Source organism: Salvia hispanica, chromosome 4 (assembly GCF_029641045.1).
Source record: "Salvia hispanica isolate PSC_SH4W2 chromosome 4, Shi_PSC_v1, whole genome shotgun sequence".
NCBI classification, from domain to species: domain Eukaryota; kingdom Viridiplantae; phylum Streptophyta; class Magnoliopsida; order Lamiales; family Lamiaceae; genus Salvia; species Salvia hispanica.
In genome coordinates this window covers 13,097,341-13,120,272 of record NC_142695.1, presented here as the reverse complement: position 1 = coordinate 13,120,272, position 22,932 = coordinate 13,097,341, and the positions used below count along the sequence as shown (strand labels likewise).

The 22,932-nt window shown below is 35.1% G+C and overlaps 3 protein-coding genes across 4 annotated transcripts; 1 reads left to right on the top strand and 2 right to left on the bottom strand.

Annotated features, from left to right (window-relative positions):
- The first annotated feature begins 7,119 nt into the window (after window positions 1-7,119).
- Window positions 7,120-7,646, top strand: LOC125193364 (uncharacterized). Its single transcript, XM_048091135.2, has one exon. The coding sequence runs from the start codon at window positions 7,315-7,317 to the stop codon at window positions 7,486-7,488; it is 174 nt and encodes a 57-aa protein (XP_047947092.1). The 5' UTR covers window positions 7,120-7,314; the 3' UTR covers window positions 7,489-7,646.
- Window positions 7,647-9,707: 2,061 nt separating this feature from the next.
- LOC125193362 (uncharacterized) lies at window positions 9,708-12,236 on the bottom strand. Its single transcript, XM_048091134.2, has one exon. The coding sequence runs from the start codon at window positions 12,073-12,075 to the stop codon at window positions 9,814-9,816; it is 2,262 nt and encodes a 753-aa protein (XP_047947091.2). The 5' UTR covers window positions 12,076-12,236; the 3' UTR covers window positions 9,708-9,813.
- A 2,395-nt stretch (window positions 12,237-14,631) lies between these two features.
- On the bottom strand, window positions 14,632-21,381 carry LOC125191732 (uncharacterized). Of its 2 annotated transcripts, XR_007171221.2 has the most exons (16): window positions 21,223-21,381; window positions 20,985-21,147; window positions 20,777-20,828; window positions 20,640-20,679; window positions 19,971-20,075; window positions 19,074-19,186; window positions 18,919-18,984; window positions 18,690-18,832; window positions 18,486-18,564; window positions 18,341-18,402; window positions 17,620-17,724; window positions 16,676-16,751; window positions 15,597-15,709; window positions 15,260-15,297; window positions 15,118-15,177; window positions 14,968-15,033 (listed from the first exon to the last, which is right to left on the bottom strand). XR_007171221.2 is itself a non-coding variant. In XM_048089136.2 (15 exons), exons 1-15 carry the CDS (start codon window positions 21,308-21,310, stop codon window positions 14,925-14,927), a joined length of 1,374 nt encoding a protein of 457 aa, XP_047945093.1. In that variant the 5' UTR covers window positions 21,311-21,381; the 3' UTR covers window positions 14,632-14,924. The 2 variants fall into 2 exon arrangements, 1 of the variants encoding a protein (XP_047945093.1); XM_048089136.2 differs by lacking the exon at window positions 15,260-15,297 and having other exon boundaries at window positions 14,632-15,033.
- Window positions 21,382-22,932: the final 1,551 nt, after the last annotated feature.

Below are 22,932 nucleotides of genomic sequence, written 5' to 3'. Positions count from 1 at the left end.
ACAAAAATTTAAATTCAAAATTAGTAAAGTATAAGAGAAATATCTTATAAAAATAGTGACTTTGGGATGACAAAAATTTAAATTCAAAATTAGCAAAGTATAAGAGAAATAAAAAGAAAAAAATAATTGAAATATTGATACAAGCATATCTTTAGGAATACCCCTCGGATCTTATTATTTAGTTAGTGTTGATTTAGCATATCTTTTTTGTATTTACTTAGATAATTCGATTCACTTTATTTTGGGTAGGATATTATTGTATCCACATACTATATACTCCCACCGTCGCCCATATTTAGTCCAGTTTGTGTTGGGCACGAGTTTTAAGAAATATAAATAAAAGTCAGTTGAAAAAGTTAGTGGAATGTGGATCCCATTTTTATATATTAGTTGTATAATAAAATATGAGTGGAATGAGTCAGTGTGAAACCTACTTATTATTTATAGTAAAAAGTAAAAGTGGACAACATATAGGAATGGATGAAACTGGCAAAAATGGACAAAAAATGGGGGACGAAGGGAATATGTGTGGACTATTCCATATCATTAATCAATCAAGAAATAACAGACTAAGCATGACCAGAAATGCTTGACGTTTTGATATAAGAATGAGTTTTGATAGAAATCATACCTTATTGTCTTAAATATAAATGGTTAGTTTAAGGGTGTGCATGTGTAATAAATGTGTGTGTGTGCATGGGAGTATTTTTGTGCATGGAAAATATATACTCCTTCCGTCCCAAGATATTAGATCTCTTTCTTTTGGGCACATGAATTTAGGAGATGTTGTTTGTGGTGTAAATGGAGTTGGTAATAAAATAAATTTTTACCATAAAAATAAATGACTCAAGTATGTTGGGAGTTGGGACACCCCAAAATGGTATATGGATCTAATATCTTGGGACGGAGGGAGTACATAAAAGTGTGTGTGTGTGGGTGAGTTTGTGTATCTATGTGTAGTGATTTTATTTAAGTATTACCTCCGTCCCATGGAAGATGACTCCTTCTTCGGTCGGCACGAAATTCTAGAAATAATAATAAAATCAAGAAACACGTCCTTCTTCTACATTGTAGGCAGAGGCGAAGCCCAAAATTATAATGTTAGAGGGCCCAAATGACAGTTAATAGTAAATGCTATGAGAAAGAAATACTTGCATGATGATCAATATAAACTAGGAATACATACACTGGTTAACGTTAAAAACATCATCGAAATCAAAAGAACCAACATATTTATATGATGTATTTATAGTTGAATTATAAGTTTCATTAAATATGTAAACAACAAAGTGTATTTATATATTTATTCTTAGATGGCAAAGATTGTTATTAAATGATCTTAAAATAATTTTTAATATCAATATAAATTTACTGCGGCAACGCATAACACAAAATGCAAGAGGAGAAAGTCGAGAAAATACTAGGGCAATGCATAACACAAAAGGCAAAAGGAGAAAGAGGAGAAAATATAGCTAAGGAGAGTTGATCCTCTGACCTAAGTGAAAGGCACTGCGCTACTAAATTAATACGTAGTATTATATAGAAATTATACAAATTGGTGGTGGACCATGGGCCCCCTAGCCCTAACGTGGCTTCGCCACTAATTGTAGGTATGTCAATAGATCCATGATATATGCGAATACCTATTATGAACGGTTTCTAGTGTTGATTAGAAGGGGAAATATCGAAATACCGGTATACCGAATTTATCATGCAAAAAATAGCAAAAGTACCAAATTTTTGGTATATCGTGATTTTCGGTATGGTATGCTACGTGATAGAAAGATTTCAGTATGAAAATGACATGAAGTTTTTTATATGAAATTTCGGTGTACACCGTAAATTACGGTATATACGAACTACAATTATACACATATTTGGTAACAGTTTGTAATACTACTTATATAGGAGCATGCCAGCATTTTACAATCCACCTACAAATAATAACTGAACATTCCTAAATCCATGACCCCAGAAATGCACCTACAAGGCTACAACCCCAAAATTGACGAGTCCAAAATTTTGAATTATTGCGATCGGACTTGAGTGTTTAATACGTTCAAGTTACGCTCGCCAACATCAAATTTCAATGAAAAATTTTGAACATAATTTAATTTTGTTTTGATGGGAGATAAAAGTTCATTAAAATGAATGTATCTTATGTTTCACTTACGTGTTCCCTCAATAATGTATTAATGTCACGTGCAATATCAAATTTAATTACTTTCTAAAGTTAACGACGGGGTTAAACATATATGGTGAAATTTTCTATATGTAATGACCTAAAGTGATAACGAAAATGGGAAATTTAGATTTCGTTATAAATACATAATTTTTAAAAATTAATCTATACTTCGATATTATGGTATAGTATCAGAAAGAAGATTTTTCTAAAGTCAAATAAGCTCACCAATTAAATAACATTCAATAACATTTTTCACCACATTAACACATGGCCTACACCCCTTGCATCATATAAATCCACCTAGGTACCTAACATATAATGTAATGTTTGAATGTATATCAATCCAATTAAAACTTAATATTTTCACAAGACTAAAGGAGAAAATAATGAGTGCAAGATTGAAGGAAATGGTAAATTTCTTTTACTTCCCAACACTAATCATGTTGGCTATCACTGTTGCATCTTATATTCGACTAGATAAAACTGAATTCGTTGTAAGCTCAGACAACTTTATTTTCTCCAAAATACAACAAAATGCAACTCAAAATGGCTGCAATTTGGCTTCTGGAAGATGGATATACGACAACATTTCATACCCTCTTTATAAAGAGAAAGATTGTACTTTCATTGGGAATGACCTTACCTGTGAGAGATATGGAAGAGAGGATTTGAAATATCAGAATTGGAGATGGCAACCTCATCATTGTGATCTTCCTAGGTAACTAAATAATACATACATTTGTTTTCTTGGAAAAACGTCTATTTGTGTTGGATTATGGTTTTCTTTGACAAATGTTCGTTTGTGTTAGACTATGTTACGAGTATTTTTTGTTAAATTAGGTTTAATGGAACTGCGTTGTTGGAGATATTAAGGAATAAAAGGCTTATATTTGTAGGAGACTCCTTGAATCAAAATCAATGGACATCCTTAATGTGTATGATTGAACCAGATCTTCCACCAACCACAAATAAAACTATCGTGTTGGACGGAAACCTATTAAAATTGCATGTCGAGGTAAATATGATGTGCAAAATCTTTTATTTCTTTTCAGTTTTTATTTTTAATATATTTTTCATTTATTCTGACTGTTATTGTGTGTGTGAAGGATTACAACGCGACCATTGGATTTTATTGGTCCCCGTATCTTGTGGAGTCGGACGGTGACGATGTGTACAGGCACAACCAAAATCAACATACAGTGCGGATTAAGTCTATAGAAAAGCATGGGATCAATTGGAATGATGCAGATATACTAATATTTGACACATTTGCGTGGTGGCTTCCGAAAATGACAATCCTGTGAGAAATTTGTTCTAGCTAGAACATTAGATTTTATGTATGAACTAGTTGAATGTATCTTGCATTTAACGTAAAAATATTGAGTTTAATAATATATAGTGTAGTTTTATTGTGATAATTTGAAATAGGATTGTTTCTCACATCTTTTTTATATTATTTATATGTCGATGTTAGGTGGGGTTCATTTGAAGATCCTAATGCAGTTTACCAAAAAGTGAAGTCATCGGGACGTCCATATGAAATTGCTATAGATACTTGGGCAAACTGGTTGGAATATCATATCAATCGAAATAAAACCAGGATATTTTTTACTAGTGCATCGCCTCAATCAATCGGGTACCTTTTAATAATATATATATATATATATATATATATATATATATATATATATATAATTACATGCATTAATTGTTATGCATAGTTTGTGCTAAATATGCATAAATTTTTAGTTGTTATGTATGGTTTGCGCTAAATATGCATACATTACAGATTAACACCTTGGGGTAATACTGTTGGATGCAACAATAAAACAGAGCCGACATTTGATGATATTTATTGGCAAAGTCATCCAAAACTTATGATGAATGCAGTTGAATCTACCATAGAAAAGCTTAAAGAAAGAGGTGTAAATGTTCAATATTTGAATATAACACAATTATCAAGTTATAGGCAAGATGCCTATCAATCAGTTTATACAAGAGATTGGAAAGATGTACATCTCAAAGATAGAGATCCCAACAGGTCAGATTGTTGCCATTGGTGTCTTCCTGGAGTTCCCGACGTTTGGAATGAAATTCTTTATGCATATATTATTAAATCATAATTTTATTTTTTATATTTTATTTTGCGAGAGTATTTTTACTTGAAAAATAAAATGATTTTTTAGTTTCATATTCTACTTGTTATGATTTTTATGTATTGCTTAAAGTGTGAATTGTGATAGCGAGGAACTTGATACATATATTTTGTTAAGGAATTTGTCTCGACTAATGGAAAGAAAAACTCCGAAAAGAGCTTCTTCATCTCGACTCAACTCTCTATGTAACTAGTTGATAGGATAGTATACCATGGATTGGCCTCTCCAAAAAATGTGAGCGGATCAGGTCTTCTTCTGACACTCTCGTTGTCTTCTTTTGACCTTATACAACTTCAAATTCACTTAGAAAGTTGTAGGGATCTTCATATTTTAGCATGTACTAGTATTTATGTAACACACTCAACAGTCCCAATTTATCTTGGGTATGGTTGTTCATGGCTTTCAACTCTATCAGGTTTGGAGAATCTTCCTCCATATGCCTCACAAAATTCCAAAGAGATGGTTCACTAGGCTGGGCAACTCATAATCCTTCTTTGGCTTCTCATCTTCCCCTTCTGTTGTCTCTCTGGCCTTGCGATTTCTGGGTGGAAATGTAAGTGGGTTGGGATAAACCAAAAAAAAATAAAAAATCAAACAAAATAAAACAACTTTAAAATATTCATAATGAACTAAAAGAATGTTAAAGAGATTTACACACCATATCCTCAGCAAGAACGACTAAACTTGATCAGGTTTATATTCGTCGTCGTTGTTAAAGACCAAGCCAAGTTAAGATTTATGATTCCAATTACCCAATGTACAACTAGGGTTGTTGATCCTACGAGAAGTTAGTCAACTTGTTAACGTTATTTTTGTTCGGAAAAGTTGTTAATGATGCCATCTTGCTTTAAGTTGGGTTATTGGTTGCACTTGCAACTCTTGAGTTGAGCAATTGGACTCTAACTACTCTAGGAGGGTGTTCGGTTTGCAAGATTGTATCCGAGATCAAATTTGTTGTGTGTTTGGTTCATGAGATTAAACCCCACAACTCAATCCTAGATGGATAATCATGTGATAATTAGTCATAGCCAACCCCCTATGACTAAAATAATCTCACAACTTAATCCTAGATTGTATCTTCGCATTATTTTATCTTGCAAACCGAACACCACCTTCTTGAAATGAAAAATAAACTAAGTATTGTATATTAAACAGGATTGGTTAAGTAACATAGAGATAAAAAGAAAAAATAATTATAGTATTATTAGTGGATAGTGTGGCCCATCTTGTTAGAGAAAAAGAAGTTACCAAAAATGGAAGGGGATATTTTTATGGAACATCCCAAAATGAATAATGTCTTTATTTTTATAGGACGGGGGGAGTATACTCACTCCGTCACTTTATACTTCCTCCGTCCATTTATAGCTGAATTGCATTCCTTTTTGTGTTGTTTCACTATAGCGGAGTTATTCCTTTTTTGAAAAAAAATCATTACATTTTTTATTACTTACTTTACTCATTCTTATTTTTCCGTTCTACTTTATTCTCCTTTTACTTAACTCACTTAAAAGAATTTTTCTTGTATCCCTTGCCAAAATACGTCTCTAATACCGAGGGACAAAGAGAATACATATTATGAGCAACTTGCAACATTCAAGTTTTATTGAATTGCTCTAATTAATGTTATAATTTGCTATAAAATTTTCTTACAAAAAGAATTCTACAAAAGAAATAAAGACGAAGATGACCATAGTGAATTATAATAGAAAATAAGGAGAAAGAGAACACAAACAAAATAATTATATCAAAAAATGAATGAATGATCTAAATATTTAGTTATAAAAGAGAATACTTCAACATTATTTATTCCAATATTAAAAATGAAGTATTACTAAGAAATATTTAAGGATATCTCTATAAAAGAGAAACATTCAAGAATAATTCCATACAATTCATAGGCCAACAAATAAAGATAGAGTATTATGAAATTTTAGTAGTATTAATTTACTTATGAAAATTAAATTTTAAATATAAAAAATAATTTTCATAAATAATATCCTTTTCAGAAACCAACCAAAAATTATACTCCAAATGACAATTATCACGTACATACAAAATGTTTCACTCTTTAAATTAGTATCAAAAGTTTCTAAGTTATGCATAAATTATACAAAAAATTTTATTTATATTTTAAGTTGATCTAAAAATGGCCAAATGAAGACTTAAAAATAGAGAGTTATTTATACTACAAATTTGAAACTTTTTTAATCCCTACGCTGCTTCATAATTGAATAATTTTTTCATTTTGGAAAGCTGCTTCATAGCTATATATAGTAACACTATTTCTCACTCTTATTTTACGCTCTCTTACTTTATTTCATTTACTTTATTTACTTTCTATTCTATTCTCTCACTTTCTCCTCTTTTACTCCTTTTATCAATTTACTTATCACACTAAACAAATAAATATTATTTTCTTAAGCTTTGTGCCAAAAAATTCCGCCGTAATTATGAGTGAACAGATGGAGTATCATTTTGAAAGGTTCAATACTCCCCCCGTCTCCAAAGAATATGAACTTTGGGTTCGACACAGATTTTAATGTACAATTGGTAAAATAAGATAGAGGTAGAGAAAAAAAGTAATTGAAGTATTGTTAGTGGAGAATGAGTCCAACCTTAGAGAGAAACGACTTTATAAAATTAGAAAGTACATATTCTTGTAGAATGGAGTAAAAATGAAAGAGTATTTATTCCTGTAGGATGAAAGGGGAATGAGAGGAAACATTGGTAAAATATTTGAAATATTACTTGGGATGTCGCAGTATACAACTTTCTGTCTGTGGTGAAACGAAAAACCTAATTTTTGCATCTTAAATCCGATTTAAGTATTTAAATATAATTGGATTGCTTGTTTGAGAGGAAACTAAATAACCAATCCCTGAGTCAATTTCGATTGAATTGGTGAGTTTTCTTCCCCAGCAAGAATTGTTGACTATAACTATCTGTCGTCTGCAGAGAAGAGTCGAAGAAGAAATGGGGATCATAAAGAGCGGCTTCTCATTCATTGTGGGGACAGCTTGCGGACTTTACATAGCCCAGAATTACAACGTTCCTAATGTTCGGAAGCTTTTCAACACTAGCCTTGTCATCGCCAAGCACATCGAGGAGAATTACCGCAAGCCTAAGAAGCGCGACGATGATGAATAAACCACAATTCATATTATTTTCGATCTGATTTTTATTTTTTATACCTACAATTTAGATACCCTTGTGCAATTGAAGGGCTTCACTTTTATTTTTTTAGATTAGGGCTTGAAAACTTTTGAGGTGTTTATAAAGAAGATTTTGGTGGTTACTGTGTTCAATGTTGAGTATTGAGGGTCAATTAATTTATTTTTGTGTTGATTTAGAAATTGTGAAGGAAATCTATAATTTGCTGGGGAGTGAGTTGATTCCATCGTAATTGGTTGGATGAAAACTTGGATTACCTGGTTGTTTCTTTTTGTTGTTTGGCGATCTAACATTGATATTTTAACTTGTTTCTGTATGACAAAGGTTGTTTGTGGTTCAGCACTGAGCTTTTGGTGATTCCTTTACCTGCAATATTTTAATGGTGTTGCTTTAGTGCCAAAATGATTCTGTAAGGATAAATGATAAGAAATCTTTGTATTGGAGCCAATGTTTAGCCTATACTTTGGCATCGGTTGTTCGTCATCATGGTTCAGCATTGAGCTTTTGGTGATTCCTTTACCTGCAAATGCAATATGTTTAATGGTGTTGCTCTAATGCCAAGTTGATTCTGTAAGGATAAATGATAAGAAACCTTTGTATTGGAGCCGATGTTTAGCCTATACTTTGAAATTGGTTGTTCGTCATCATGGTTCAGCATTGTGCTATTGGTGATTCTTATCTAAATTACAGTGATACTCTAAGAAGGTAATGATATTACTGCTTGCCACTTGTTGTGTAGAGTTCTAAGGAATGACACTTCTTTTGCTCATATATCATCCCTTTGAGATCTTCTCTGATGCTGTGTTTTCCTTTCACGACTCTGTTCTTTTTAGTTTTGGATTGGTGAAAATGTATATTTGACTCGAAAGTTCTTGGCTCTTTCCTGGAGTTGCCATAATCTTATTGTTAAACACAAAGTTTTTGGCTCTTTCCTGGAGATGCCGTGTTTTCCTTTCACGACTCCTGTCCTTGAAATTGGTCTATGTTTTGCTTCTAGTATTAAGAATCGCCAAACTAAAAGCTAGGTTATAGCTCTGTCACCTGGAGTGTTAATGAGCTATGTAAGGTATCAGCCTACAGTTTCTGGTAATTCTTCCTAAAGTGATGCACATGCTTAGGGCAATGAAAAGTTATGCTATTGAAATAGATAAGCATGTGCACAAAACATCTCTGTTTTCACCCTACTTCTTTCTAATCTTATTAGCTTGGATTTGGATGACAAAATAGGAATCTGAAGGCTGAAGATAGCAAGGACATGGGGAAATGCATTAGCTAATTGGTTACACTTTCATTGTTGTGGTTCAAAATTATCTCCTACTGGTAAGGGGAGTTGGACATGAAAAGAAGAAGGGTTTACCTTGAGAACACAGATTAACTCTTGAGACTATTATCATCTATAATTTGTTTTTTGCTTACGTATCCTTATGGAACAGTTTCAGTCTGTAGACTGGCCAACAGTTCACCTCTGGAAGAAACTTGTCATGCTTTAAATTTTGGGGTGTCAAATTCATTGATTCATGGTATGGAAATGATGTTTTGAGGCTTTAGTATATTGTCATGTGTGTCTGTGGAAATATTTGCTCATTAACTAGTAAATACTCCCCCCATCCCACTCTAAGTGGAGCATTTCTTATTCACGGGATTTTAAGCAGTGTTGTTTTGTGAGTTAAGTGGAGTGAGAATAAAGTAAGAGGAGAAAGTAGAGACTAGAGAGAGTGGTGTTTTCATTTTAATAAATGTGTGTTTTAGACTGGGACATCCCAAAAAGGTAAATGTGTCACTTAGAGTGGGATGGAGGAAGTATGTTTTTTGAAGGATGTTCGCTTTTCATGCAGGTTAAATGCTATAGAAAGGTGCTTTCAAGTTTCAGATATTTTCCTTTATATGAAATTAATTAGTTTCTAAAATTAAAGAAAATTGAAACTGCTTCTGAATCACAAGTCATGGTTGCTTATATGTTTTATATCCTATCTCAGATTTTGTTGGCTTAGTCTTAGCATCTTTTAACCTATATATATGTATCTGATATTCATGGTGAACCAGCTTTACTATGAGATAGAATTAACTTGCTTATGTAATTAAATGGTGTTCTTACCTAGCATTTGATAAAGTGACAGGGAAGTTTCTTTACTTGCCTTAAATGATACTGATTTTCACATTCAGTTTTAGAAGCTCATCCTATTCATGCACAAAGCTAAACAGCAACTTTATGTATTTATATAAATGTGTAAACTATAAATATTGATCCCGATCAACACGCAAAATGATATGCCTCTATACATACTCCTCTACTATTTTATTCTAATCGATGTTGAGACATAAGTCAGGAGAAGAACTACTTGTTGTACAAGACTCTTGACGTAGCAAATCATTCTCCTTGCCCACTGCACGCCATTTATTAATGCATGCCATTTTGTTTGGATTTGAACTCAGGGAGGAGGAGCAGGAGCTAAGAATCTCCAATATCTTTTCTGTTTTGCCTAGTAGAAGAATAGCACCACGAACGCTTTCCTCTCTCTGTTCAATGGAACTCTGATGGCATTTTATTGATATGGCATGCTGCAAGTTGGTAAGGCAAGCGCCTATTATGTCAGTGATCATGGCGGTAAGATTCTCCAACATTGCCTTACTGCATTCATTTGATCTATTTTCAGTTGCAAGCAGAAGGGTTTGGCATATTCTGTACATCGAATTTGCAGCCAAAACCTTGACGGGCCACTTTGAAGGAGTGTACTTTAAACAACCAAGTGTGTCATTCTGTCTCAACTCTGAAAAAATGTTCTTTGCTATGTCTGAAAGCTCTTGAATTGTGTCTCTTGGGCTCTTTTCCTGCAGTGCCAACTGACGGAGATCCACGTCGAGCCACCTGTAGTGAAGGTCAACCCCTCCCCACACCATCTCTGCTGCTTTCCTGACATTTGTCAAGTCTTCATTAGCATCAAGGTTGTTTTCTATGAATCTAACATATTTAAGGCCTTGATGCACAGATTTCATCAGCCCTTTTAGGGATTCAAAGTCGGTGTTACTAGTTGCAACTGCAATACTCGTCAGTGTCACCAGAGGAAGAGCCCAGCTGTAGGGAGGTTCTTCAGATTCCAATGAAGGAACCTTGTAGCTGTCAAATTTATGTACCCCGTCAAATCCTCTTGATGGATTGAGAGTCTCCATTAGTTCTGTGAGGTATCTTGGCTGCTTTCGTCTCCCCATTCTAACCCAGTGTCCAATGGCGTCCCTGTCATTTTCCATCATCACGTCTACCAGTTCATCCTCTCCTTCGAGGTGCAGAACATAACTGCTGAGATCCAGTTTGCAATTGCCTCTGGAATCCGAATCTGTATCAGAGTTCACAATTGCATTGTGGCATTTAACCAACCCAACAAGTTTCTTGCAGCAACGATGTATTTTTATTAACTGGATAACAATGATGATTGATATTCCCCCGACTATCTTGCTCAAGATCACCATTGCTTTCTGGATGAAAATGCATAAACCTAATACCTTGTCCTTTACGGTGTGCACAAGCTTTCTACTGCTTCGGCCGCATATTGTCAAATCCAGCGGAAGCGCTCTGAGTTGGTACAGCTTATGAACCCAGTAACCCTCTACTGATAATAACCCGTGTTTGCTTCCATGTTTCATTCTCTTCGGGCACCTAAACTTAATTGCTATGAACCATCTTGTTGCAGGGGCAATTGTGCCTCCCACGACCGCAGCTGCCTGAGTCGCCAGTATCAATGTAGTCGACCACTTGTAGTCCGATTCCCCTTCACAGAATCTGAATTCCCATGGCATCAGGTAGCTACGAAGCACAGCCTCTCCCAGAGTAACCGCGGTGAGGAGGCAGAACGCCCCTGACGCAGTGCAAGTTGCCAAACGCCCCATCACGAACTGAGGGCTGCAGGTATGCGCCATCATCCAATGCCTAGCCAGATCATCTCTCATAATCCGAGTTATCGAGCCATTGCAACTGGTCGTTTCGCGTTCCTTCATTGCCACTAAATACTTCTTGCTGTACTTAATATCCAACACACACTTGGTTGCAGGAATCGCAAGTGATGAAGAGATCACGATCGCGAATAACACGACCATCAGAGACATCATGACCGCATGCTCGTACCAGAACACGTAGATGACCCCGGTGCCCATCTGGATGCAGACGTTGACGATGACAGTAACAACAAGGATCCCAAGAGCCACCACATTCATCATGAGCTCTTTAGTCTCCATGGCTCCTAATGAAGGCATGGAGTTTCCTATGGTCGTGCAGATGAAGGCGGTGCTGCTGAGCTTTGCCAGCTGATCATGGGCCTGGGGCATCGACGTGTTGAGATCAACCGCGAGCTTGACCGCGACGCCTATGAGAGTGAGAGTCGTTGCGTTGAGAGCGAAGAACTTGCAAGGGAACCAGAACTTCCTGTAGCGGAAGCCGTGGAAGGCGTCTAAGGCCATAGCTATGGCGCAAGCTGCGGATGCTGCTACGACGTAGAGGCCGATCCACGGCATCGGCTCGTTGAATCTCGAGTCATCCAGTATTCCATTGATGGTGCAGCCGATCTTGCCCATGTAGACTCACCTGGTCTAGTCTCTGGATCGATTATTCACTCAAATTTGGTTTGATTGTTGAATAAATATTGTGGTATTGAAGTTGTTTGGGATGAGTGGAGCGTGTTGAATGTTGAAACTCCAATTATTTAATTTCAGATGCATCCATAGTTGATGACATTGATGATGACGTTTACTCAAACAAGACATTATCTTTAATATATTGGAAGAAGCAATTATTTTAGTCAAGAAAAATTATTATTTGCTCTAACTTTTTTCTTTTTATAATAATATATTACTTCCATTCTTTTCAAGATGTCCATATTTTTAAGTGGTATGAGATTTTAAGAGGAATTTTTAGGTGAAATAAATAAAGAGAAAAAGAAATAGTTAAATATTTTAATGAAGAGAGAGGGACGAAAGATTTATTTTTATATGTAGAAAATAAACATCTTGAGTGGAACTAAAAAAAAGGAGAGTTGGAATCGTGAATGAGAATGGGACTACGTAAAGTTTGTTGAGTCACGATTGACTTTTCATCTTGTATACTCCCCCTGTCCCCTATTAGGAGTCACTCTTTGACCGGACACGGATTTTAAGAAATGTAAAGAAAAGTTGGTTAAAAAAGTTAGTGGAATGTGGGACCCATTTTTTTATATTGGTTTTATAATAAAATGTGAGTGAATTGAATTAGTGTAATGTGGGACCTACTTACTATTTATGGTAAAATTAAAGTGTGACTCTTAATTGAGGACGGACCGAAATGGAAGAGTGTGACTCTTAATGGGGGACGGAGGGAGTATTTTTCTATTATGAATGTGTGATACTTACATTTTTCAAAATCTGCTGGAGAAATTCTTCTATTCAAGAAACAACTTTTTAGATTTCCAATTGAATTAGTCTCATTTTCTTTAGACTAAAAACAATTTTATTAATTAATATATTTATCTTGTCTTTATTTTATTATTATTGAATTCACTAAACTTTATTTTCGAAGTGTTGAAAAGAAGCGTCTTTAATTAAATTGGGATAGTATTTTAAAATTTATTTTACATCTTTAAGAAAGAAATTTACGTAACACGACATTATCAAGATGTGCAAAGACGAACTACTGCCCCTAAATTGTCAATGATGACGCATTTGAACTTTTACAACTTTTGGATCTAAATTTGATGTGACGCATACTTTGGAATAAAATGCAAATGGAGACATTAATTTTAGACACTATCTAACTTTGTGAATGAACACTCCACTTTGTTCAGAGGAGGGAAGTCTTCACTTACTCAATCAATTGTTAGTTTCAAAATATTTCTCGTACACGTGAGGGCAAGCGGTAACTAATCCGTAGGTCTAGGCCGGATGAGAGTTTCAGGAATATAGGGCCGCATGCGGTAGAACCAGTCATTATAAAAATTTTACCCAAACACAGTTTTTGCCTACAAGGATAGCGCCGTTGGTAACGGAGGGGCAGATCTTGCTACAATGAGCCTGGGTTCAAATCTTACTGCTGTCGTGTAGTTGCTTTCATCTCTCAGGCTCAAGCGTGTGGCATTTGGAGATGGACTTCTGGCGGCCAGTGAGTTAAGGCCTCCCCTTAACGGGCTACTGTATATCCTAATTGAGTCTCCTCACATAATGTCGGGCTGGAGTGTGGGGGCCGCTAAGGCGATGGAATTGCCTTTTTGTAGTTGCTTTCATCTTTCAGGCTCAAGTGTAAGACCTTGGAAATGGGCTTCTGGCAACTAGTGAGTAAAGACTTCTCCTTAATGGTTACTGTATACCCTGATTGAGTCCCCTCACATGATATCGGGTCGGATTAAGCGGCCGCTAAGGCGACTAACCACCTTTTTTGCTGCAGTGAATGACACGAACTGGAACATGGTGCCATTTACGAAAAGGATGGGCCACCGAATTGAAGTGTGTACTACGTGTTCAGTTTTCCAAATTTAAACCTTGTTTCGGGAGCTGCAATTTGATAATTCCAATAATGATTTAACTTCATACCTCTTTCCTTTAATATGTGTAATTTGGGGAATTGAATAAAGAAAGGGGTAAAATTGTCATCTCGTATTCAGTTTTTGGTACAGTTTTCCATGCAGATACAAATACTACTCCTAACATATTTTAAGCAATAGTCCCAAGATAAACTGAGTCACATTTTTTTTTTTTGAATGTTCGGTTAAGTGAATCATTTTTTTTTAGTAAAAAAATCATCTCTCTTATTTTATTCTTCATCTATTTTATTCTATATTTATTTCTCTATTTATTTAATGAAAAGTGCTGAGTCTTCTATGATTTCAAGGACTAGCAAGAAATATAAACGGAAAACTGAACAATTTGAAATGTCAAAAATTAGTGCCATTTCTTCTTGTTTGTTTGAAGGTGAATACATTTTTCTTTCTGAGATATATTCTACTCTAAATGACACATTTCTAAATATAGAAACATCCACAAAGTATAGCAAGTCAGAATTCCTGGCACTTTTTCAAGATTGCGAGTAAGGAATGTAGTGTTTTCTTCTAATAGATTGACATTGCAGGTGTGTTTAACTGTCTTAGAATACATAATTCCTGCAAATTGCAATCGAAAGGCATAGAGTTTATTTGTCTCAAAATCTTGCATCTACGAATAATTATCGAGAATAAAAGTAATAAGGTCAGTTCCTTATACTTTAGCAGTATAAACACTTTACATGCTATTGATAAACAATAGACGAGCATTGGATCACAGGCCGGTCGATCCCTCAGGCTCAAGGTGCATTACACATGATTGATAATCAATTGTCACCCTTCCTCATCCTCTACAAGAGACAGTACAATAACTGGACCTTCATCTTCTCCATACATTCAAAAATCCACTGACTTCCACCTTCAAAAGATAAAATCACTCAGCTGCGCACCTTTCTTGTCCCTGACGTTTTTATTCTTTAAAATATAGGCGTTATCTTCAACATTTGCGTTCAAACAGTTCATCCGATGCCTGAGAAATCAATATTGTTTTATCAGAAGCTGAAAACTCTGAGATAAAACATGTTGGCAATATTAGTAGCAAGCAATCACAAACCACTCAAAGTGATCTTCACAGCAGATAGAGTTCACAATGATTGATAGTCCAGCAGGTTTCCTACAAGCAAAATTGCATTTGTCAGTATTCAATCCTTTAAAGATGGCTAGAGATCACGACGAGAGCCTGAGAGAAATATTACAAGTTAATCTTATGCTTTTGGGTTAGGCATATATGATCCTGAAATGAAATTGGAGGGAATCATGAAATCAGACATAAACATGTTTTTCCTTATATCTCTTGGGAGTCAATTCCATGATTTGACAATTTTCTTTTACATTGTGGGATGATGAATACGATCTGAAACTAGAGGTTGAAGGCGACCTTTCCCAGATTCAGGAAACTCAAAGCAGATAACAAGTTTGTCACAAGGGAATCAATTCGTAAAACATTTGTTTCTTGCAAAGAGTGGTAACGTGAAACAAGAAACGAAGGAGCTTATGCAAATATGCAGCAGGTTTGGTTGGAGCATCACTTACCACGTTGCGGAGTACATATCATAGAACTTGTCAAAAGCTTTATCAAAACAATAATGACAAGCTAAGAGATCCTTGATACTAGTCACCCGGCAAGTTGACTTACAACATTTAACCTGTGATGAAAAAAAGAGTTAATAACTAGTAGCGGTCATCCAAGCAAAAAAAAAAAAGGAAAAAGAAAAGAAAAGAAAGAAAGATGAGCAGCAAAAGAAACACATAGAGTAGTGCAACTATTTTTTTTGTCTAAAATAGCTGTGTTCTTTCCATCCTCTTAGCCTGTAGTAACACTATGAGCCATAAACTAAAGATAAAGCGTCGTACAATCTCTGTCCGCAATTCAAGCAGAAAGGTGAATTGTGTTATGGTGATATTAATCATCAGCTATTTCATACTCTCTCCGTCCTTTAACGGTAGCAACTTTTGAAATAGCACAGTTTTAATGCACAATTGGTAAAGTAAGAGATAGATAGATAGAAAAAGTGATTGAAGGATTGTTAGTGGAGAATGGATCCCACCTCATTAGGAAGAAAAAAGTTTCCTAAACTAGAAAGTGCATAATTTTATGGGACGGATAAAATTGGAAATAGTTGCTATTTTTAAAATACAGGGGGAGTACAAGGTTAAATTTCTAAGACGGTTAAGTCCTTATTTCTTTTCCGTTCTTCCCGTTATATGAGTGTTCCGGCGAAATTACTAGATTCAGTTCCATATATTCACACCATATTGCACCAATAAATGGCAAGAAAAGAAGATATTGACTAGAAATTTATCAGCATGTGTTTCTCATTCACTTCATTATAAAACATTAACTTTATGTGTGTGCGCCTCATTTACTTGATATTTGATAAGATCAAATTATATGCACAAACTCCTCTAAAATCATGCAAATGTGGTGCACTGGCAATATTCTACAAGCATGATTTCCATAGCAACCATAAACATAAATAGATACAAATTAGATTTGCATAGCTTCTGATAGAGAATTCCTAGATCTCTCAACCCCAGCATGATGGAACTCACCCTCCAAGATACCCAAACTGATTCTCAGAAAAATTTAAAAAAGTAAAATAAATTCTTACCAGACGGTTAAGTTTATACGAATAAAATTGTTGATGTATTGGATTTTCTGTGATGTGTTCAGCCAGATGACCTGCACTGAAAACTCAAGGCCATCACTCATTCTCTTCAAGTAATACATATAGAAAATAATTTGTGGAAGCTGTAAAGATGAAAAAGGCCATCAAACAAATCACGTGAGCCCTTGACGATGAGTATGAGTAATTCTTATAAATAATTGAAAATATAGCAGATACGGGTTCATATTCTCCATATTGATTGATTGTACCATGGGTTGAAATAATTGCAGAATAGCTAGAACAAAACAATATGCAAGAATGAGGAATGAGAGGTAGTAAAATTGGCTTCCATCAATCAGTTTGATTAAAATAAACACGTCTAAATTTATAAAAAGAAGTGAGAAGCCTATTAATAGATGACCGAGAGAATGATGCATTTTTGTTTCTCATACCAGGTGAAAATATAGGAAAGCACAACTGATGAATATTACCAGACAGATTAAGATGATATATGTATATTCCCATACCTAGAGAACTATTGCTAATATTCTTCTGCATTCTTCAACTAGTCAAGATGTACTCCCTCCGTCCACGAATAAGAGTCCCGTTCACTTTTTTGCACTTGTTTTGTAAAAATAATAATAAATAGTTAAAGTGGAGAAATGATAAAGTAAGATAGAGAATAATGTAGACAAGACTCTTATTTACATTATTCTCTATCTTACTTTATCATTTCTCCACTTTAACTATTTATAATTATTTTCACAAAACAAGTGCAAAAAAGTGAACGGGACTCTTATTCGTGGACGGAGGGAGTATATACTAATGATGAAAAGAACCTTGTTTATCATCCAGTGCAATAAAGAAATATTAATGCACACCAACCAAGTTGATCCACGACATTTGTTGAATAAAGAGAAGAGATTGGAACAAGTTAAAGAGCTTACCAATCACAAAAGTTATTCTTACAGCCTAGACAAGCAGCCAAAGTGGTTGATCCACGACATGTGTTACACCTTGCGTTCAAGAAATTCTTCCCAATTTGGTGGCATCTGCAGATACAGACAGCATGTCATATGTATCATTCAAACTCAATTCTAAGTTTCTAACTATCTAACGAAAATATATAATCAGCTAGTTCAGCGTGCTTCCTCATAGACACTGAAAACCAGTGGTTTCTCTGTTTATTTTCCTATTCTAGCTAAAATAATCGAGATGCAAGTAGAATTGTCAAGCCACTTTTTCATTTTATATGATAAATGGTATGATGTGAAGATCTCTGGTACACAATTGGTGTCCTACTCAGCGTCGTATTCGATTTTCAAGTTATGTAACCAAAAAATATTAAATAATGTAGTATAATTTTAACAAACATTCCAAACTCAGAAAAATGGACACAGTTTTACAATGGACACTAATTGTGGACTGGGAAATTTCATCTCAAATTTCATGTACTACTAGATTGCATGCGGTCCAGCTTATAAGATAAAGACTTTTCATGCTGACCATTCACCTAGACATGTGTCAACTTAATCAGATGTCATAGACATTGGCAGAAGAAAAGGTGTGTTGTGAGTTTGCAACAAGCCCTACTTCACATCCAGAAAGTAAGGACAACAGAAGAAATTTTATCAACAGAACATGAGAGCAAATTATGCACACAAGGACCTTCTGTACAAATCAAGAAGATCTCTGGATACTGTATTGGATCTGTTTTGTACCATAGCAACCTGCAAAGAAACATTCCATGATTAATAAAATGCTCAAACAAAAAGTTATGATTTCAATCATGAGAAAAGAACTGGTTGCATGCCTCGCCTGCTCGACAGGATTCACTAGATGTCAACATCAAGCAGTCTTCTGGAAGATGCCCAGGCTTCTTGCACTTCCAACTACAACAGAGAAAATTTCCCAGTATGAGATCCAGACTCAATAGAAGTTCAACATCTGAGTCTTGGCGAATCGGACATTAACTGCTTGCATATTTTCACAAAAGCGCATAAATAGCTGATTATACCATTCATAAGTGCAAAGCCCAGATATCTTCTTTGACCAGCGATGCCTATCATAATCCCATGTGTCCCCTCCAGATTCAGGCACCTCCAATGTACATCGACGTGTAGATAATGGCACAACTTGGAGTTGCTCACCTTGGGGGCCCTGGAAGTAGGTTTTAAGTCAAAACTCGAAAGGAAGATAATGAAACAAAATAATGAGTGTATTGTTAGACCAAGAGAAAGAAGAACCTTTTGGAACTTAATCCTCTGAAGAAGTTGAGCTTTGCACTCCATGCTGCATATATCGTCATCAGTCTACAATGACAAAAGATCACAAACTTAATCAGGTACTAAAAGTTATTCCAAGAGGACACACAAGCAAAGTAAAATCCTAGATGCCTCACCTCATTGCATATGTACTCCCCATAATTTCCACATATAACGCATACAGGTTCTCCTGGAGCAGGATACCTCTGTTCATATTGTGTCTTGATATGATCAGCTTCCTCTGTGCTAGCTAAGAAAGTCAGAGATCAATTAATTAGTGGTCCACATAAGAGATCAATAACTCATTATGAGCAATACTGCATTGATTTTGTCCCCATATGCACAAGTTTTAGCAGGAAATAGTTTAGATTACAGTAAGTTATTGACATATGAACTTGTTAGTGCCTTGAATTATGTGTCTCTTTACGTTTCTCATTGTCTCGATTACACAATTGCTCTATTCTGTCACAACAGAACTTTCACACCAACTCCAGAAATAGTAAATTCACTTGACTATAGAACTTTTAATTGCATAGAGAAAAAAACCAGGCACCAGCACATTATATATGTATCTGATAGTCATTTCAGAGGTCTCAAGGATTCAGGTTTCACCAATTCCAATGCACAGTACATTCACTTGCTCAATCACTAAAGCAAAATAAATGGTTTCCTTGCTATAGAAAGAACTTCTACATAAATAATAAGCAGCAAAATTGATCTCCTCATGGTCTACTAATGAACTCAACAGATCTTATCACCTCAAGATACAGCATATTAACCATCATCTGCCTAGAGAATTGTCCTGAAATTAGGAGATCTAAATTTTATGGGAAAAATATTCATGTGACTGAATTGGTAAAGACCAATGATCATTTAAATTAGAAATTCATTCTGGTGATGCTAATAAATTTCAGGTTTAGCATTATTACTCAGTAAACAATCTTATAAGCTGCATTTCGATCTACATCTTTTATTTCATATCAGATTCACATGTAGTTCAATACTGTTAAATCTGTTCAGGATTTGCTTCTAACCAGAAACTGGAAAGTACTGCATTTCACTGCTAGGATTGGAGGGCTCTTGCGAAACATTTGAAGTACCTCGGTCCTCTTTACAATCAGAAGAACTACTTTCATCGCCTGCACATTTGAACATTCCTTATGGAGATTACAATACATGTTTCTAAGTTGCAAAAATGCAAGTGCACTTATACAAATAAGAGGAAGCTACTAACTTGCTCAAAGTATACGTAATAAAAGAAATAACATAAAATTCCGGCACAGAACTAGTAAAATCTTAACAAGTTCTAGAAATTTTTTCATAATTCACATGTCAATTAAAACATCATAGTGGTGCTGGTGCAAAACGGTTTTTCAGGATCCATGACACCACTTTACCATAAATCACGCAGATTCCTAAACTTGCATAAATGTTCATGGCATGCATAATGCTAATTCAGGGCAACTTAGATACCTCGACCAAATTCAGTCTGAAAGCAAATCAAAGATATCATGCCGAGTTTTTTTGTTGCTAGCTAAGTGATCTAGTGGTTCTTGCTCTCAATGAACTATGGAATAGAAGTGTGAATATAGCCAATAGTATTTTTTATTACTCTGGTACCAGCAAAATGACCCAATTAAGATATTTAGCATCATACGTAGAAATCAGACTCTCAAATGTAGAATTGGGAAGAACAAACTTACTCTCGTAACCCACTAACTTTAAAGCTGAGCTTGAATTTTCCTGTAAAGAAAAAATCTCATCAATTTGCAATTAGAACCAAACAGAAGAAAAAAGGATACACAAAATCAGCAGAAGTAAAATAGACAGTTGACATCACCAGCACATCAGCAGTTAACTGTTGGTATGGTTGGGATGCATTAGCTTCGTCCCTGTTCATCCAGAAGTAATTAATTTAATAGCAACAACACGAAATTAAACAACTAAAATGAAAGATTGACCACAATCAATACAACAATCAGCATTTTCATCAACAAACAATCCATTCATGAGATCATGATGGTAGCAAAATTAACCAATAAACTGACCTCCGTTTTTCAATGTACTCCTGGTGGGACATGGGGCCATCATATTCTTTAACGACAACTGACTGAGGCGGCGGCGGCAGCGGCCTCGGCTCACGCCGTCGCTTTCTTTGCGGAGTGGTGAGTGGCTCTTCCGAAGGAGTATTGCCGGTGACAATATTGTAAGCTGAAAATTGAAGAAGAATCAATCAATAGAATGATAGAAACAGAGGAAGGTGAAAGTTGTGGAATTGGAAGTTACAGTTGAGATTTTGAAGGACGGAATTTAGGTTTAATTTCTTGTTGTACGCATATGAGGGATTCTTGTAGAAATTCGACGGAGTCGCCATTCATCCGACGCACCAACGGCTTCAGATTCGGAAGAACAATTAGTTTATACACGAGTACAACTGTACAATCCTTAATAAAAAAAATAAAATAAAATAAATTGTCTAAAATGTCACAAACAATAGATAAAGTTTGGTTTTTTCCCATAAATTATAAAAGTTGCACCTAAAGTAATAAACTTTATCGGATCGTGCAAATTTCCCAAACTACCCGACTTGACGACATATTTCAGTTAATGACTTATCCCAAGTGGCGTGCCGGAGGCGTGACTTGGCAAAATTACTGAACTCAGGTAATAAAACCTCTTTTTGGCTAATTTCGAAAGCGCAACCCCCATTCAATCGACGGAAAATATAATCGACAAGAGTGAAATCGTCGACAAACGGTTTAGGGATGAAATCGACAATGTGTAAAGAAGGTTCAATAATAAAAAAAACATAAAACGACGTCGTTTTGTGTCCAGTCAGAAATTTGGTCAAGTCACACCTCCGGCATGCCACGTGGGATAAGTTTTTAATGGAAATATATCGTCAGGTCGGGTAGTTTGGGAAATTTGCATGATCCGATACAGTTTAAATATGAAAATTTTTTAATCAATTATACACCGTTAATTTGCATACACGCTCAATGTTACTTTCATTATCTTTTCCCTCTCTCATGTATTTCCTACGTTCCACAATATGAATCACACTTTTCCATTTTGGTCCGTGCTATAATAAAAATCAAACTTCATTTTTATCATAGCAGTAAGTAGGTTGCACATTCCACTAACCTACTCCACTCACATTATATTATACAACCAATATACAAATTGAATTTCATATTCCATTAAGGGCATCCACAATGGGGCGGACTATACGACGCCCTAAGCCTCGCCTTATGCACCGCCATATCAGCATTTTATCCTCCAACTCTTCCACCTGTAATGAGGCGGACTATAGCCCGCCCTAAGCCCCGCCCTAAGCATTTTACTTATTATTTGAATATTTAAACACTACAAAAATTCATTAATCCTATTTTTTTATATTTGCAAATATATCAATTAGCAAGAATAAAAATATAAAAGCACCACAAATTAAAGGCATATATTATTGTCAGTATTTATTTTCTATTTTTTATATTTTATGCTTGCAAATATGGAAATCGTCGAAATTCATTATTGAATTTAGAGAGAAATTGAGATGGGGAAGAGAGTAATGTGAAATGTGTGAAATGAAGTAAAAAATTGGTGATATATATAGAAGAAAATATAAAAAAAAAAAAAGAAAAAAAAGAGAGAAAAGTGTGTCCATAGTCCGCCCTATAATCCGTCCCCCCTGCAATGGGGCGGACTATAGGCCGGACTATGCAAAAATGTGTGCATAGTCCGCGGACGATGCATAGTCCGCGGACTAAGGAATGGGCTTAGGGCGGGTTGCTGCAATAGAGGACTAAGGGGCGGACGATGCATCGTCCGTCCCATTGTGGATGCTCTAATAATACTTTAGTTATTTTGTCTTTTTACTTTTCTGGACGAGGAAGTATCATTTTTAATTTTAATATTTTTGATACTAGTATATAAAAAAAGATTTTTTTTTAAATTGACAGTAAAATTAATTATTATAAATTAATTTTCAATATAAAA

Bases quoted from the DNA above. Each gene is read 5' to 3' on its own strand.
- LOC125193364 (XM_048091135.2), top strand. From the start codon at position 7,315: ATGGGGATCATAAAGAGCGGCTTCTCATTCATTGTGGGGACAGCTTGC.
- LOC125193362 (XM_048091134.2), bottom strand. From the start codon at position 12,075: ATGGGCAAGATCGGCTGCACCATCAATGGAATACTGGATGACTCGAGA.
- LOC125191732 (XM_048089136.2), bottom strand. From the start codon at position 21,310: ATGGCGACTCCGTCGAATTTCTACAAGAATCCCTCATATGCGTACAAC. The intron at 18,833-18,918 runs GTTCTTCTTTCT...ACCTACTTCCAG, and splicing joins AGAGGATTAAGTTCCAAAAG to GGCCCCCAAGGTGAGCAACT. The intron at 16,752-17,619 runs GTAAGCTCTTTA...TTGAGTTTTCAG, and splicing joins AAGAATAACTTTTGTGATTG to TGCAGGTCATCTGGCTGAAC.